The sequence below is a fragment of the Pinus tabuliformis genome, chromosome J (assembly GCF_031772625.1).
Source record: "Pinus tabuliformis cultivar Carrire ecotype Pingquan chromosome J, CPIR1, whole genome shotgun sequence".
NCBI lineage: Eukaryota > Viridiplantae > Streptophyta > Pinopsida > Pinales > Pinaceae > Pinus > Pinus tabuliformis.
This window is the reverse complement of record NC_142295.1, coordinates 374691131-374709965: the sequence shown is the minus strand read 5'-3', so window position 1 is coordinate 374709965 and position 18835 is coordinate 374691131. Positions and strand designations below refer to the sequence as shown.

General features: G+C 36.9%; 1 protein-coding gene across 9 annotated transcripts in view; it reads right to left on the bottom strand.

The window, feature by feature from the left end:
• Positions 1-18835, bottom strand: part of LOC149227295 (uncharacterized) — a 142097-nt gene that overhangs the window by 15730 nt on the left and 107532 nt on the right. For 6 of the 9 annotated variants that reach the window (XM_089377740.1, XM_089377742.1, XM_089377736.1 and 3 more), the window contains 2 exons: positions 7916-9739; positions 7504-7590 (listed from right to left, as the gene is read on the bottom strand). In XM_089377740.1, coding sequence (XP_089233866.1) covers positions 7504-7590; positions 7916-9679 — 1851 coding nt within the window. In that variant the 5' untranslated portion in view covers positions 9680-9739. The remainder of the gene's footprint in view (positions 1-7503; positions 7591-7915; positions 9740-18835) is intronic. The other 3 variants (XM_089377744.1, XM_089377738.1, XM_089377743.1) reach the window with 1 other exon arrangement.

Here is an 18835-nt window from a genome sequence, read left to right as displayed (position 1 = left end):
AATATTCCAATCTTTGTTAATTGTTCAACAACGTGGGTTCTATTAGTATCAGGGATTCTTGGTAGTGAAACACCTAACCAATAGGGCACAATATCCAAATGTCTTGATAATAATAACTTGATAACTTGAAACTCCCTCCAACTAGCTCCAAGTCATGGCCCCCGTGTCATCCATTTAACCAAGGGATGAAGCCAATGACTTTGTTCCCCAAATTTACAAACTTGTTCCATACAGATCTAGAAATGCAATTGGTCAATCCTTGAATTTCCAAACATCTTCTACATAACTCTATAAATTTAACGAGTTATTGCTTAAATTTTCAAGGCAATCCCCAAATTTCTATGCTTTTAATAAATCTTCCAAGCATATTCCAAGGTTTGAAACCTTCGATGATTAGTCCCGGAATTTTTTCCAAGGAAAGTAGGTTAGAAAGGTAGGGTCAAAGTCTTAGCTTATGTCTATAGACTAGAAGGGAATTTGACAAGAATATAAGCTACCCAAGATACTATTAAAAATTAACTCAAGATAAAACCAAATTTACTGAGAAAAACATTAACATAGCAACAAAACTCAAACATGCAAACATAACACCATATTTACCCTTGGAAAACCTGAGCACTGGGAAAATCCCAGCTAAGAGAATTCCATTAGATTCGTTGGCGAAACCAATGGCCAAGTCAGCCAAGTGATCCTTAACCACTCACATCCCTTGGTCCATTACAATAGAGTCTTCACCTAGGCTTCTAAAGGCTTCACTCATGAATCCATGGGCACAAAACCATGGGAAACCAAAAAACCATGGGCTCAAAACCACTACTATTGACCTAATCAACATTGACTCTTTCCTTGAGTCAATTTTACCTAACAATTCCCCCCTTAAACCTTAACTTGGGATTTCCCTTGACCAAATCCAAACAAATCATCCAAGTGAGTTAGCCTCGTTCACTCTATCCCTTGTCCCCCTCAAAGTCTATACCCAAGTTATCGTGCTCCTTATCACCTAGTTCTAACACTAGATTTTACTATAAATTTCCCAGGGTTACGCATGCCTTACGAGGTCTTACAATAGTATGCCTATTTACATGCAATTTGAAAATTTGACTCCATTATGACATTTTTTTATTGATCCAACATTTATGTTACAATCCTCTCACCTTAACATGCTTCGAGCCTCATACTCTTCTATTTAGAGATAATTTTCATAGCTACATCTCACCAATAAAACCATCATCTCATTGAAACATTTTTCCAAACCCTTTGTGAGCATCCTTGACATATATTTCCATGGCTCTCAACCATGATTTCCTATGGCATAAAACATGCAAGCCCTCGATCTCTATCACATGTTGTATTTTGTAATCGATACAACATTGTTCCATAATCTCTTCATTCCACTACTCACGATGTCCTATGCTAGGAATTCTCAAGCTTCTATAAGATCGTTGTGATCTTCGCCAATTGTTGTTGGGAATTGGAGCACATGCTCCCAATAAGTGTGAAAAATTGTAACTGCAACATATAATTCCTGACGATATCACTCTCTCCTTGGAGTATAAACTCCACTCCTTAAGGTATAAAATCCTGATGGTGTGATTGGTAGGATCCTTTGCAACAATCGTTCCAATGAAACTCCCATAGTAGTTTACCATAAAATATCTAAGAAGGTTCCACACTTCCTTTTCACTATGACTCTCCTCATGTGACCCTATCCCTAGTTGTACCTTCACCTGATCCCCTACAGTACTATCGACTAACACATTTCTCACATTAATTTCTCCTACAACCATATTGATGGGCCCATTTATCTCATTGTTAATAATTTTATTCACCCATGCCCACCATAGTTGACTCGAATACTGTAAGTCAAATGGCCCATTCTAGTTGTGTTTATAAATGTCTCAACCACATCGAGCTTTGTCCTCTACAAGAACCTATCTTGTCTACAAGAACCTATCTTGCCTTCATTAGATTGCACTTGTTTCCAATGAGAATTTTGATAATTCCCACATCAAGTACATGTGAAGTTCTTCTAGCCAGCGATAGATGTTTTGGAAAGTCTTGTACCTGCCGTAGGGATATGAAAATTTTACATCTTTGAATTATTCGTAACTAGTCATGCACTTTACACATCCCCCACATGGATCCTCTATTCTCCATAGTGAGGTAGGTTCCTTCGAATTTCTTCAACTATAACTTTCCACTCTATACTCTACACAAATCTCTTCAAAAAATGGTTTTCCAAGTATCCTTTATGCATCGGTCACACACAGGCATAATTCTTCACATTTTTCACTAGGAAAAAATAACCCTTGACAATAGAGGCGTTCCCCTAAAGCCGCACTCAAATTTGATACCATCTTAAAAATTAACCAAAGAGAAAACCAAATTTACTAAGATAAACATTAACGCAACCAGAAAACTCCAATGCGCAATCATAACACCATGTTTACCCTAGGAAAACCCCAACTCTAGGGAGAAACCCAGCTAGCATAATTCCATTTTATACCTTGGATAGAACCCTAACCAAACTAGCCAAGTGAGCCTTCATTATTGGCATCCCCTATCCCATTACAATAGAGTCTTCACATAGCCTTTTAAAGGCTTCATCACATAAATCCATGGGGACAAAACCATGAGAAACCAAAAACCCATGGACCCAAAACCACTATTGTTGACCTAGTCAACATTGACTCTTTCCCCAAGTCAAGTTTACCTAATAGATACTTCAGGAAACTATAGAGACCTTCACCAGCCATGGGGGTACCCATATACTTCATATCTCAAGCATAAACCGATCAATTCTCAAATGAATTCAAAGAAGTCATTGTATATAATTTTCCTCCTCTAAAGCCTCCATGCCTTCTCTCTTAATCTAGAGTATCCTTACAACTAATTAGCAATCCAATTAGGTGTACATCATGGATTTTTAAACCTCTAGTTGGCCTCGTAAATGCACAAACACTTTCACTTACTGGAAACTTCAAACCCTTTAAGAGGCTTCCACCATTCAAGAGTTCCTTCGTGAATTCAAGAGTTCCTTAGTGAACTCTATAGTACTTTATTTTAGCCATTTTGATAGAAATACTTGTTTTGAGTCTCCTCTTTGAAATGAAGGCTTCTACTCTTACACCTAATTCCACACCAACAATGACCTTCTAATTACCACAAACATTTAACTCAAAGATTTTTTTATCTAACCAGTCCTAACCAAACTCACTTGTTAAGACTCACAAAGGGCCTTTCATGCCAAAACAAACCATCCTAGTTTTCCACGGGGTTGAGGAGTCATCCTCCCCTATCTTCTTAGTCTTAACTTCATATAAGATAAGGTCTATAGAAATGATGAAATATTAACCAATACCAAGACTAAAATCTAACAAACCTATTCTCTTAAAAATAGATGATAGGAGAAGATAAGTATCCAAAAGAAAGAAAATGAAGGCTATATAGCCATTAAAACCAAATTTATCATTCCATTTCTTAGACAACCTCGCATAGCCCATTATACTCATTTAGAAGACAAAAACATAACTAGTGCAAATCATTAACATCATTTCTTTTTCATTAATAGGATTTAGATTGCAGAGATGCATCCCACAAGGCTACTTATCTAATCTTAATTATTCATTTAAGACCTCTAGTCCCTACAAGCGTGCATAGATTATCTCACAAACCATTTTTGATTTGAACCCTTCCACATTTTATTGTGGAAATATTTGTATAATATCATAGTAGCTTTGGTGAAATTGGCAAAACAATACCCTAGGTTGCACCAATTTTTGAAATCAATTGTTAAGTACACAAAATCGAAGGAAGACTCAACTTCATCTGAGCCCACACTAGTGAAGACACTTTTCATTGTCATTGTGGTGGCAATATGTTTCAACTTGACATTTTGTTCTACTACTTGTTCTTTTAAGAAGTGATACTTGATTACAATGTACTCTCTTTTCAAGTGCATAACATGATTTTTTGAAATATTTATTGTGCTTTTGTTGTCACAAAGTGTTGAAATTGGATGATCATACTCTACCTTAATATCTCTCAGTGTTTTCTTCATCAAAAGAGCTTATGTGCAACATGATGCTAATGATATATACTTGGCCTCTCTTTTGGATCAAGAAACCGAAGATTATTTCTTGACCAATTGAGACACTAGATTGTCGCCCAGAAAGAATGCTCCTCCACTTGTATGTTTCCTATCATCTAGCACTCCCTACCCAATCTGCATTCATATATTCTACTAGAGTAAAATATTCACCTCTTTAGTACCACAAGCCAAATTCAAGGGTTCCCTTCAGATAGGAATCTTCTTTTCACTACTTGCAATAGAGCTTATTTTGATGCAGCTTGAGACTATGCAACCAATCCTACTAGTTGCATAGTGTATGGCCTTGATGTTGTCACATAGTAGGCTTCCAATCATTAACTTGTACAATGTTTTATTTTCTTCTCAAGATTCATCATATTTACTCAATTTACAACCTATGACCATGGGTGTGCTGACCAATGCACAATATTCCTCTATGTACTTGGTTTGTTAAATGAATACGCCTTTGCTAGATTGATAAATCTCTAAACTAAGAAAAAATAATTGTTCACTAAGCATAGAGATCTCAAATTCCTTTTGCATTTTGCATTACTAACTCTTTGCACGTTTTTTCATACCCTCTCCAAAAATAATATCATCTACATATACCATGATAATCAATTGATTTTCTCCTTATTTCTTGATGTACAAATTATTTTTAGTAATTCCTCTTTTGAATCCTTCTTGTTGTAGATATTTGTTAAGTCTTAAGCACTAGGCTCTCGAAGCTTGCTTTGGCCTATAAAGTGCTTTCTTCAATTTGCATACATGATCCTTATTTTTTTGATAATAAGAACCCTTCTCATTGTTCAGTGTATACTTCTTCCTCTAGATTTCCATTGAGAAAGGCCAACTTGAAATCTATTTGATAGAATCTGAAGTTCTTGAAACTTGTAAGTGGCAAATTTTTTTTAATAGGTTATAGTATTTCAATGGGGGAAAATATTTCTTCAAAATCAATACCTTCAACCTGAGCATAGTTTTTTCAGACAAAACTTGTTTTATTTCTTATTACTTGACCATCTTCATTCAACTTGTTTCTAAAAACAAACCATGTGACATCAATCAAATTTTTATTTTTTGGTCTTGAAACAATTTCCCATGTCTCACTCTTCTCAATTTAATTTAGCTCTTCTTTCATATCATCAAACCATTTCTTGTCTTCACTAGCTTCTACGAAATTCTTAGTCTCAATTTTAGATAGAAGGGAGAAATGTGCATGTTATGATCCACTTTCTAATCTTTGTCTAGGCCACACTCATGTATCTTAATCACCAATAATTAGATTATCCTTATTGATTCTTATGGATGAATCTCGATGTTGTCTTTGTATCTTGATGTTTTGTTTCTTCTTCTTCTTTCTCTTCTTCCTTGCAACTCATCTTTTCTGAATGTTTATTTGTTTGTGATTTATCATTTTAAGGAATTGCTTCATCCACTTTAACATTTGTACTTTCTACAATTTTTGCAATGCTTTGTCGTAACATCTATAAGCCTTACCTCTTGATGAATAACCAAGAAAGATACGTTCATCAACTCTAGAGTTAAAATTTCCTAAATCCTCGCCATCTCTCTTTATGTAGCACTTTCTCTCGAAAGCTTTGAAGTATTTGACTACTAATAATATATCCTTCCATAGTTCATAAGGTGTTTTGTTGTTGTTGAAATTGATTTACCCTCTATTCAAAATGTAGACTATGGTCCTAACCGCTTCTCTCCAAAACATGTTTGATAGCTTTGATCCATCCAACATTGTTCTATCCATCTCTTGTATGTTTATGTTCTTTCTTTCAGCCACTCTATTCTATTGTGTAGTTCTTGTAACTGAAAGAATGTATTTTTATTCCACAAGTCTCACAAAACTATTCAAATTCATTTGAGATAAATTCACCTCCTTGATTTCATCTCAAGTACTTGATTTTTAATCAGTTTCATTTTCAAAGAAGAATTTGAAAGCTTTAAACTTCTCAAATGCATCTAGTTTTTGTTGAGGAAGGCAACCCATGTCATCCTTGAGTAATCATCAATGAGAAACATGAAGTAATTTTCACCTTGAATACTTTGTGACCTTGAAGGCCCACAAATATTTGTATGAACAACTTCGAGTGGCTTCATTATTGAGTACTCATTTCTCTTAAAGCTCGTTCTTATCTACTTCCCATGCTAACACTACCTGTAAATAGTGTTTGAAGGTTTCGTAATCTTTAGCATGTCCCTCACTTCTTCTTTGGTGTTGATTTTCACTTGAGTATCAAAATTCATATGGCCCATTCTTATATGTCATAACTAGCTTTAATATAGTAGTACCATACAACATTTTTCTCCCTTTGTCTCATTAAGAATATATACACTATTTTATTTTTTATTTGTATATACAACTGATTTTCCTATGCATGACTTCCTTATCTCGCAACGTTGACAATAAAATGTGAGAATGTGTCCTTGATCACACATTTTACTTACATGAAAAAAATTATGATTCAAACCTTCAACATATATGATATTGTTGTTTTAGTCTTTCCATTATTGAGACTAAGAGTACCTTTTCAAGTTATCCTTGCGGTAGCATTATTTCCAAATATCACACTACCTTCATGAACTTTTTCCATTATTGAGACTAAGAGTACCTTTTCAAGTTATCTTTGCGGTAACATTATTTCCAAATATCACACTGCCTTCATGAACTTTTTCCATTATTGAGACTAAGAGTACCTTTTCAAGTTATCCTTGCGGTAGCATTATTTCCAAATATCACACTACCTTCATGAACTTTTTCCAAAGTGAAATACTTTCTCTTGTCACTTGGCTTGAAAATTCACTATCAATGTACCATTGGATTCCTTTGTTTGGGTATGAAGTGCAGTTTGTACCAGCATAAATTTTTTCTTCTTTAGCTCTTCTTACCCTTTTTTTTTTCAAAATTTTATGGATTCTTTGCTAAAGGTGTCTTCCTCCTTATTTTATCTAGAAATTCTATCACTTCTACAAAAATGTCATAACATACACCATTGTAATCAAATAAGGTGGCAAAAAAATTATAACTTCTATTTGAAAACCCATTATAAGTATAAGTTATAAAAGTGATATGCATTATGTTGGAATATTGAAACGCTGATAATTTGATCAAAATTTTGGAGATACATTTTTTATCTCACTTAAAATAAATAAATACACTGTAATATATGCTAATTTTTAAAATGATTTTAATAGAGAGGGCAGACATCAAGACTAATGCTGAAGAAAATATATTGAAGGCAATGAATTTAGTGTAGAGGGTAGACATCAAGCTTGATGAAGCAGAAAATATATTTAGAACATTGATCTACTGTGATTAGCAACATTTACGCACTTGGCTGTATTAATTGACGTAACAGATAGAAGCTGATGAGTGATAGTTACTCTATCCTACTTACCGGTTCAATTTCAGTTTGAATGGGTGAGCTAATCGATCCCTGATCAGTGTTGTGTGGGAGTTCAACTCGGTCGTTTCGTTCGCGAACCTGTAGAATAAACAAAATAAATCCAATCCACGTAATATAAATTTGAATAGGTTAAATTAACATAAAATTAAAAATAAATTCATAATGGAAAATAAGTTTTCTTTATTTTTTATTATTTATAGTAGCTTTAGAATAATATGTATAAAGTAATTGAGTTCAATTATATCTATAAATTAAATTTAAAAATAATCTTAACTATATATATATGAAATAATTCTTCTAAACTACAATGAAAGATATCCAGAGATGTACTTTTCCTGAAAAATGGATAAATTAAAATAAATAAATGGTATTAACATATAGATTTACATTAATTAATTTGTACCTTATCCCGTAGTCCCTGTGCTTTAGCTGATAAAAAGGCCACATGCAATATTTCTTCTTCCTCGCCCTCTTCAGCCAATTTACTGCACTTTTGAAGAACTGCTTTGTTGAGGTCTTCTGTCATGTAAAGATAATGAACATTTGCCAATTCGCGTTGTAACAGATCGATTTTATTAATTTGGAGAGTTGATGAATAAGAATCGATGACCATCCATGTTTTGAGCAAGCAACTAATCGCAACTTCCGTCCAGTCCCTGAAATTCTGCAGATTACGTCGTTCCTCGTTGGAACGACTTTCCAATTGGTCTCTTAGTGGCTGTTTGATCTTCGTCTCCAGCATCTCAGGCTGCGCACGTTTATGCCAACTGTGCTGGAGACTGTCGAACTCTTTATCGGCTTGCCGACCGAGTGATTTGACTTCCTCATTTAAACCGTCAACAAAGTTCATGTATTCCCATCCTTGAATGTAACATTGCATAGCATTTTCAATACGTACAGAATCATCACTGCCGTCATAAAAGTAAATCATAAAATGGATCAATGAGACTGCTGTCCTCTTCCACGAGTTTTTGTTAGCTTGCTGCAAATGCGCCTTTGCTTCTTTAGCAGATATTCCAACTTCACCTTCCGTGGTCACTGTTTGGGACCTTAGTAAGCAAATCAATTCAAAGGGACTGCGCTTACCGTCTTCTTGGCCTTGGTCCATACACCTTTCTACTTTCCTGAAGCCCCATTGATTGGCTATCCACAGGCTCGAGGCACTCTCTCCTGGAATTAGTAACATCTTCAAAGTCTCTTCGTACTTGGAAAATTGACATTTGTCAACCACTGCTATTGATTTAACATATGGGTTAACACGTATTTTGATATGTTTTGGTAAGTATGTGTAGAGATGAATCTGCGCATCTTCAATACCCTGCATGTGAGAAGTCACACATCTGACAAGAAGGATGATCCATCCTATTAGGACGATTACACACTGACCAACAATCACAAACTGAACCAGCGTTCTTTTAGTCACACTATTGAGTGACTCATTATCTGTAAATTGAAGGTATGTCTGCTTAATGACGTGGACCCCAATGCAAACTGTCACAACTGTGAAGGCCCTTGAACATAAACCTGTTCTGACCAAGACATAATCAGGTTGGTAGAGACGCGCCACAAGCCAACATTTGAGGACGTGATCCTTAATATCATTATAACTCGGCCTATCACATGGAGTACAACAACACGAGAGTGCTGAAGGAATCTTTTGCGACCTGATCCTACAAATGGTTCTACCGCTCATGACCGCCTTCATTAACAGCACAAGCAAATATATAACCGCTAAGATTAGGATAGTGGAAATTATTCGGTCAAACCCTTCGGATGATGCAGCAGGAGCACTCAACGATTCATTTCGCTTCTCCACTTTCCAAACAGACCGAACCACAGAGACAACATGGAATGTTACACTCAATGCCAATGCTGTAAAATCGCTCCCCACCGTAACAGAGCCGGAACGGGCCATTACTGGAAGCAAATAAGCAATGAGCACACACATCATAAGTCTTCCGCTCATACGCGAATAATCGACGAAAGAGAGCAATTGAATAATAAGGGCGCCGAGCACAAGTGCTTGTCCAGGAATCCAGGGAGCCCTCCTCTTCCACGCCTTCCACACATCCCATAACAGCAAAAACATAACTGGAACCAACCAAACAAGCCAGGCTACCAGATCTTCCGTCTTGGGAAGAATTGTAACGTCCACTTCGTTTTCCATGTCAATTACACCGAAGACGCTGCCTTGAGGAGGGTGTATCCCAAATAACGACTAGTCTGGCTGAAACAATCATACAAATGGCATTCGTAGTTAGGATAAAAATGGAAAATAATAATGGAAGAAAGGTGGAAATGAAACAAACAAAGGGGTTCTCATATAGAATAACAAAATTTAAGAATATTATGAATGTTGGAAATATTACAAAATTAAAAAAAAAAAAAAAAAAAAAAAGGGTTTATTAATAATTATATATATATATATATAATAGAAGTTTTAAAGTTGATAATATTGAAAAATATGCATTTCAAATATTTAAAATTGGAAAAAATCAAATGAAAATATGGATATTTATATGTCAAATATGAGATCTTGGAAATTGAATTTGAATATTGAAATTATATTTGAAATTGAAACATTTGAACACTAGGGGTAATGAGAATGTTAATTTCTTTGGGAAAATGCAAAAAAAGAAGTGATGTTGGTGAGAAGGTATTACTACTAGTGTTTTGGATTGTAGTAAGGCCAGGATTGTGTGCCTCGGTGGACCTAGGAATCCTTGCCGGTGAATGGTCATATATACGGTAAAGCCAAGAGGTGGATTTCTCTCTGTTGGACCTAGTAGTCCCGGGATGGAATGTACGGTAAAGCTTGGAGAGTGGGTCTCGGTGTAGGGCCTAGTGATACCTAGATCTTATTGTGGATTACGATAAAGCCTAAGAGATTAAGAGGCACTAAAAATCCTCACGATGTTGGAGGAGAACTCAGGTAGCATCCATTCTTGTTTGGTTATTTTTGGTTGGTTATTGCTAGGTTGTGTTATATTCTTTCCATGACTACCCAATGCATAGGGGCTCCACAGGCATTGCCGAGGGATCATGGGGGGTGGCTACCACCCTTGTCACGGGGTAAGTAGGGGAGCGATAGCCCCCTGCATGGGATCCAAGAAAATCCCCTAGGAATTTTTTTTGGACCCTATATTAGGTGGGCGGACCTACCTATGGTTTTCTACATGGATTTCGCACATGGTTTTGGACATGATGGTTTTCAGTCCATGGTATTTTGTAAATCTGGTTAAGGGAACTACAGTTTGGGGTGTATGGATGCTTTGACATGTATATATATATATATATGTGTGTGTGTGTGTGTGTGTATTGTAACATTGAAAGGGATAATAATAATGAAAAATCAATCTGGTAGTCCCCATTTTGGGATCCAGGGGAAAATATCTATTTATATTTGTTTTATGTTTTATGCTCTCACCATTGTTTATTTTTTGTCTTTAGAATTCATATGTAGGTAATTGTTTTACAGGGCTAAAACCTACATTTGGTATCAGAGTTTTTTTGGCTTCAAGGAGACAACTTTGTTGTTAAGGGGTTCTTTGCTCAGGCCTATGGTAGACGATGTTCAGTGGGAGATCTACGAGATCGATTTTTGTATTGAAAGAAAGATGGCGAGCAGTGGAAAGATAGAGATAGAGAAATCTAATGGTCGGAGTTTTGATTTGTGGAAACTCAATATGAAGGATCTACTAGTGGATAAAGATCAGTGGATCGCGGTAGATCCAGGTACTAAACCAACAACAATGTCAGTTGAAGACCAGGCGAAGTTGGCTCAGAAGGAAAAGAGCACAATAGTATTGCTGAATGTATCAGGGGAAGCTTCAGCGAAGGCTTTGTGGGACAAGTTAGGGACTTTGTACCAATATAAGTCTCCAGTGAATAAAATGTTCCTACGAAAAAAGTTGTATAACCTGAAGATGAAAGATGGAGACTTAGTGACAGAGCATATGAATGCATTTAATACTATGGTAAGCCAGCGATTATCTGTTCATATTAAAATTTCAAATGAAAATAAGCGCATCAGTTTTTTTGTTCTCTACTAGATTCCTGGGATAGTCTAGTTGTTGCAATAGGTAGCAATGCAACTGCCTTGTAGTTTGATGAAATAGTCTCATCTTTGTTGTCGGAGGAGATGAGACAAAAAAAATATGGAGGGTCATAATGGTGATGGTTTCTCTGTACCAGGGTGATCCTAGAACAAAAACAAAAATAAATCCTCGAGAGGGAGATCTAAATCTCCAAGAAAACCTGTAAAGGTGTGCTCAAAATGCAGAAAGGAAGGGCACTTCAAAAGGGATTGTAAATATAAATCTCTTGAGAAAGGAAAGGGCTCTGATGGTGCTCCTTCTACAGAGGCGAAAACCACCTTAAATGAAGTTGGGGATGTGTACTTGGCTTCTTCTTCAAGTACACATGTAGATCATGAGGCATGGTTGATTGAATCAGGTGCATCCTTTCACTTCACTCCCCATAGAGAGTGGTTCTGCGAGTATGAGAAATATGATGGCAACGATGTCTTCTTAGGGGATCAAAGGAAGGCTAGACTTGTTGGTCGTGGAAAAGTCAAGTTGAAGTTGCAAGGTGGAAGGATTAGAACACTTTCGGGTGTTCTGCATATTCCTGCATTGGCCAGAAATATGATTTCTGTAAGCAAGCTGGATGATGCAGGTGTAAAAATAGAGTTCGAGAAAGATACCTGCAAGATGGTTCAAGGAGCACTGGTATTGATGTGGGGAGTTCGGGTTGGAACTCTCTACAAGCTTCAAGGTAGCATTGTTACTGATGGGTGCAATAGTTCTATAGTTCCTGGAAGTGGAGCAGAAAATCTAGTGATCTCTGGAGAAAAGACCATGCTATGGGATCAAAGGCTTAGACATATTGGACAGAAGGTCCTTCAAATACTTCATGGTAAAGGTATGATAGAAGGCATGTCTAATAACTCTCTGGATTTTGATTTATGTGAAAATTATGTATATGGAAAGTAGAATCGGGTGAGTTTCCCTTGGTGGTAAGAGGGTGAAACATACATTATAGCTTGTGCAAAGTGATGTGTTTGGACCTGTCTCGGTTCCATCACTGGGAAAGTTTATGCACTATGTATCATTTATAGATGACTTCTCAAGGAATACATGGATATATTTCCACAAGCAGAAATCTAAAGTCTTTGACAAGTTTAAATAATTTAAGGCTCTGGTGGAAAACCAGACAGAGAAGAAAATAAAGGTGTTGAGGACAGATAACGGTGGAGATTTTTGCAAGATGGAATTTGAAGAGCTTTGTAAGAAGTGTGGTATAGCACGGCAGAAGACTACTCCATACACACCTAAGAAAAATGGAGTTTCAGAAAGAATGAACAAGATGTTGATGGAAAGGGTAAGAAGCATGCTCAATGCTGCCGTATTAGGATAGAATTCTGGCAAGAGGTGGTGGAGACTAAATGTTACGAGGTCAACAGATCACTTTCATCAGTGCACCATCAGCGTTGGAGGATAAGACTCCACAAGAGGTATGGTCTGGTAAGAAACCTTCTCTTTCACATCTAAGGGTATTTGGGTATGATGCATATGTACATGTTTCAATGGAAAAACGAACAAAGTTCGATAGTAAATCTAAAAAATGCATCTTTATTGAGTACAAGGATGGTTTAAAAGGTTATAAGCTTTGGAACCAAGAAACAAGGAAGGTTGTGTACATCCGAGATGTGGTGTTTCGAGAGTGAAATATGTAATTAAACATGAAGTCCTACCAAATGAGCCTGAGAATATATAGTTTGAGCTAAAGGAGGAAGAATCAGACTCAGAAGAGGAATTAGAAGATGAAGAGCCACAAACTCCGACTGCAATGAGATCAATTTGAGAAAGAAGGCAGCCAAAAAAGTATAGTCCATCTGTTTTCTGTTCAAATTTTTCTTTATCTATTACTGATGATGATCCCAGTACTATGAGGGAAACAGTAGATTCAACGGATTGAAAACTCTGGAAAGAGGCCATGGTTGATGAAATGGCATCTTTGCACAAAAATGAGGTTTGGGATCTCGTGGAGTTGCCAACTAGAAGGAAATCTATTGGCAACAAATGAATGTTCAAGAAGAAGAATGAAGAAGGAAAGGTGGAGAAATACAAAGATCGGTTGGTAGCAAAAGGTTATTCCCAGGTGTCGGGAATTGATTTTGGTAATATTTTTTCTCCTGTTTCCAAGGTAACTTCTATTATATTACTTTTATCTATTGTTACTACTTTTGATTTGAGGTAGAGAAGATGGATGTGAAGACAACATTTCTTCATGGGGATCTAGAAGAAGAGATCTACATGAAGCAACCTGAAGGCTTTGTGGTGAAGAGTAAGAAAGAACTAGTATGCATGTTAAAAAAGTCTCTGTATGGGTTAAAACAATCACCAAGGATGTGGCATCAAAAATTTGATACATTTATATGGGGACTTGACTTCACCAGAATCAAAGCAGATCATTGTGTGTATTTTAAATTAATTGGTCGCTGTTTTATTTATCTGGTCTTGTATGTGGATGATATGTTGCTGGTTGGAAATGAAAAAGAAATTATCTAGGATTTGAAGACTCAATTGTCCTCCAAGTTCGACATTAAAGATATTGGTGCTGCAAACTATATTTTTGGCATGGAAATTAAATGAGATTGGGAAAAGAAGAAGCTTTGGTTAAACCAGAAGAAGTATGTCGAGACAATATTGTAGAGGTTTAATATGCAGGATAGTAAATCGATGAAGGTTCCTATTTCTGTAGGTGTAAAGTTATTTGTTGAACAGTGTCCCAAGACACAAGAAGAGGAAGAGGACATTTCTCGTGTTCCATATGCAAGTGCAGTCGGTAGCCTGATGTATGAAATGGTATGTACTAAACTAGACATTACACATACAGTGGGAGTATTGAGCAAGTTTATGTCAAAACCATGAAAAGAGCATTGGATAGTAGTGAAGTGGGTTTTCAGATATTTGCGTGGCACTAGTGATTATGTTTTGTGCTTTCAAGGAAGACTAGGATTGGACAGAGTTGGGGACATCTATGGATTTTTTGATGCGGACTCGGCTGGAGATTTGGATTAGAGAAGATCTACAAGTGGGTATGTGTTTAACCTATTTGGAAGTACAGTGAGTTGGATGAGTAAGAGACATTCCGTAATGGCACTTTCAACTACAGAGGCAAAATACATGGTAGCCACTCATGCAAGCAAGGAAGCAGTTTGTTTGCAGAGATTGTGTTAAAGTATGGGGTTAGTACAATAAGCTATAAGGATAGATTGTGATAACCAAAGTGCAATTTTATTGGCAAAGAACTTTGCTTATCATTCAAAGATAAAGCACATTGTTGTTCAGTATCACTTTGTGAGGAATATGATTCAGAACAAAAAGGCGATGTTGGTAAAGGTGGACACTTTGAAGAATACTGCAAATGCATTGAAAATGTCTATGAGAATTGAGAAGTTCTCTTGGTGTAGAGAAACAATGGGCATTGCAAGGTTAGATCAATGATTAAGCTCTCTTGTGGCCCCTTGTGGATAGAAAACAACAAGTGGGAGAATGTTGGGTTGTGTTATATTGTTTGCACGACTACCCCACGTGGGAGGGAGAGAGGGTAGGGGGCTGAAAGGTCCCCCTTATATGTTGTGTGGGGTGCTGCTACCCCCTTTTTTGGGGGGTAAGCAAGGGGGTGGTAGCCCCCTTGCAAGGGGTTCGGGGCAGCGCCCCAAGAAATTTTTTTTGGACCCTATGTTAGGTGGGTGTTGCTACCTATGGTTTTGTGCATGGATTTCGCACATGGTTTTGGGCATGATGGTTTTCATTCCATGGTATTTTGTAGATCCAACCAAGTGAACTACGGTTATGTTCTAATCTAAGGTTAATGGATTGGGGTTTATGGATGCTTCGACATGTATATATATATATATATATTGTAACACTGAAAGAAATATAATGAAAAATTAATCTGGTAGTCCAGATTTTGGGATCTTGGGGAAAATCTTTGTTTATATATATTTTATGTTTTATGCTCTTGCTGTTATTTATTTTATGTTTTTAGAATTCATATGCAGGTAATTTCTGTAAAGGGTTAAAACCTACAGTTATGAGTCCCACATTCATGCTTAGAATATGATGTGGGGGTGATAGGCCGAAGAGAGACTTGGCTCAGCCAATCTATGGTCGGGTGGAATGTGGTAGTCCCATCTCTAGTTGGTTTTGCATTCATTAATGAGAAATTCATTCCCTTGGTCCTCATGTGTAAATGTATTGGTTTATATGTGGATTTTATGGCTGATATTTTTATGGTATTTCTATTGTCACTATGTTGGTTATATGTATGTTTTATGACAACATCTATGTATGGCTCTTAGTGTGTTTTTACTTGTAAATGAATGGACAATGTATCTATGACCTAATAGATGATAATGCAGCAAATGACATGAGGGAACAATGGCTTTTATCAATTATCACATAGAAATCCCTATTCTTAATTCTGTTGTTTACACCTGTAGATTACATGTTTGTGATATGTTTGACAAAATCTCTGTCATGGCTAGTAGGGGTCTGGTTAAGGGTTTGTTTAACTACTTGCTTCTACTCCGTTGTTATTTCACTGCTCTTAAGATATCATTCCATTATGGGCAGTGACCTAGGCTCTGGGCCGAAAAAAGTGGCTCAAATCCCAGGGACGTTGGCACATAACTAGAAAAATTAGTCCCTGGACGTTGGCATATAGGGCTGTGAGAGTGTCCAGAGGTCCCTAGATATTGGCATGCCCCTAGCAGGAGAGCGTCTAGAGGGAAAATGATCGTAAGCTTCAGTGGGACCCAGGGGCAAGCTACCTAAAGTGTTGGCATGGTTCTTAGGGGTCCTGTAGCTGATGTGGAAGGTTTTTATGTTGTGTTTCTGTCGATTTCATTTCCTTAATGTCACATAGGAGGTTGAATCCAATAATAGTAGTCTCTCATCGCATGTACCCCGGTTGGCCAATTACTTGGGTAGATGTGGGAGGAGGGTGTTACAGATAAGAAATAGCTAAATTGTTTTTTAATTTTTTCCGTAATGGAAAATGATGTGTGAGTGTCAACATAAGGTCCATGAGCCATGTGATCATTTCATTAGCCTCTGTAGAGACTTGGGTTAGTTACCAGACTTGGCTAGCTAGGCAACAACCTGGAAAAACTATCCCTGGTTCTCTTAGATGTCCAAGGTTTTTGTTATGGGATTTTTGAAATTGCTAAACTACATAGTACCACAATGATAAAAAATAGTTGTATTGTCAAAATCTTTAACCAAGATGTCTAACGAAAAATAAATTACCAAAATATGAGATAGTCGAAAGAATACAGGAAGTCTATTTGAGTTAAGCGATAAATGAAGCAGAAACCCTGAGGGTTTTGAAAATAATGTACCGTAAATATATCAAATATAAATTTTGTAAATATTCAGGTGGAAAACATTCAGGTCCAAAACAAGTTAAAACTCGGAGCTAAAGACTTTGATAAACCCCATATACATAGTGAGGTTGTGGTTATGGGATTTTTTGAAATTTCTAAAGTGCACAATTACACAAAGCGATAAATGAAGAAGAAACCCTTAGGGTTTTAACAATATTGTAATATAGATATTTGAAGAATTTTTGTTTTAAACAATCAGCTTCAAAACATTGAGCTCGAAAACATTCAGGTCAAAAATAGGTTAAACATCAGACCTCATGACTTTCACAGACTCAATATATATAATGATGTTGTGGTTATGGGATTTTTCAAATTCCTAAACTATAGAGAACCGCAACAATAAAAGTTTACTGCGTTGTCGACATCTTTAAGAAAAATTGTGAAATACAAAAAATGACGAAATTCTCAGATAGTCGAAAGAATACATGCAACTCTATTTCAATTAACTCATAAATGAAGCAAAAACCCTTAGTTTTGAAAGTATTGTTCTTTAACATTTAATAGAAACATATTCAAAATATTTTGAACATAACATTTCTGCATAACATTTAATAGAAACATATGGAAAGTATGAAAATAATCATGTTGTTTCAGTAAACAATTGTCTAGTAAACCCTTACTACCCTTGGATAAGGCATTCTTTTACAATGGGAGAATAGATAGTGGTGTCTACGATCCACCAAGAAAGAAAAGTTGAAGAAAAGAAGCAACAAGCTCATATTATTAAGAACCTGGCTGATCTGAGAAGGAGAGGCACAGCCGGGAATGAGCCGACAACCATACCTGCATAGCAAAGACAGGGAATTTGCTAATTAATAATATGAGGGCTTAAGATATCAAAAGCAAAATGTGAGGCAAGAAATTGGGTGCCTCTCTAAGAAAACAGAGTCACAAATGTAAGCGGCTAGAGGGATTCGTTCCCTGGAGTCGAAACTTGTTCTGGTCGACTACTTTTTATAGGGCTCTCTGGAAGTACTCTGCAACCTAAAAAGCAAGAAAGAGAGGCTGAGAGAACAACACAATAGCGATTGAAAACCCTATATGTTCAAAAATTAAAAGATTTCCAAGAAGGGTTATAAACCTAGTTCGTTGAGAAGTGTATTCTTACCTATGGAAAACTGAAGTTCACGTATTGTCTGCATGCCCTTAGGGTTTTTCCATATTTCTGGAGCTCAACCACAATGCCGCGAGTGATGTTGAATCTATGCCATAGTTGAAGCATTCAACACTATGGTGAAACCACTGACAGTCGTGGTGAAAGAAACGTTAACGAGTGATAGCCATGGTGAAACAACATTAACAACTATTAACCATGGTCAAACGAGCATTGTGCTACCTTTGCACGCTCAGGTGTTGACAGTGTCAACAGAGATGGCAGAGCATTAGTTGTGGGAAACTTAGCATGAATGAGAAGTTGGAGGCAGATGGGGTAGGGTTGAGAAACAAGCTATGTGCTGCCTCTGTGTCATTGGGGATCAACTGTATGACTAGAAATAACAGAGCATCGACAGAGGGAAAAAATGGTGTGAATGAGAAGTTGGAGCGGTGGATGGGGTAGGGTTGAGCTAAGTCACAGGGTTCGGCGAACCTGAACCTTCAGGTTCGAAATTCGCCGAACCTGTAAAAAAAATTGAGGTTCGTTCAGGTTCGGCGAACCTGAAAGCCGAACCTGAAGCCGAACTCGAACCTGAACGAACCTGTCGAACTTTATCGAACCGGATCGAACTTGAACGAACCAAATCGAACTTGAACGAATCGCTGGTTTTCTGGACGGGTTTCCTGGACGGTTTTCGAAGAAAACAGTGGGCCGCATACCGGTTCTTCCAATTTCCCGCCAAATAATTCTTTATAAACAGTCGCGCGCTT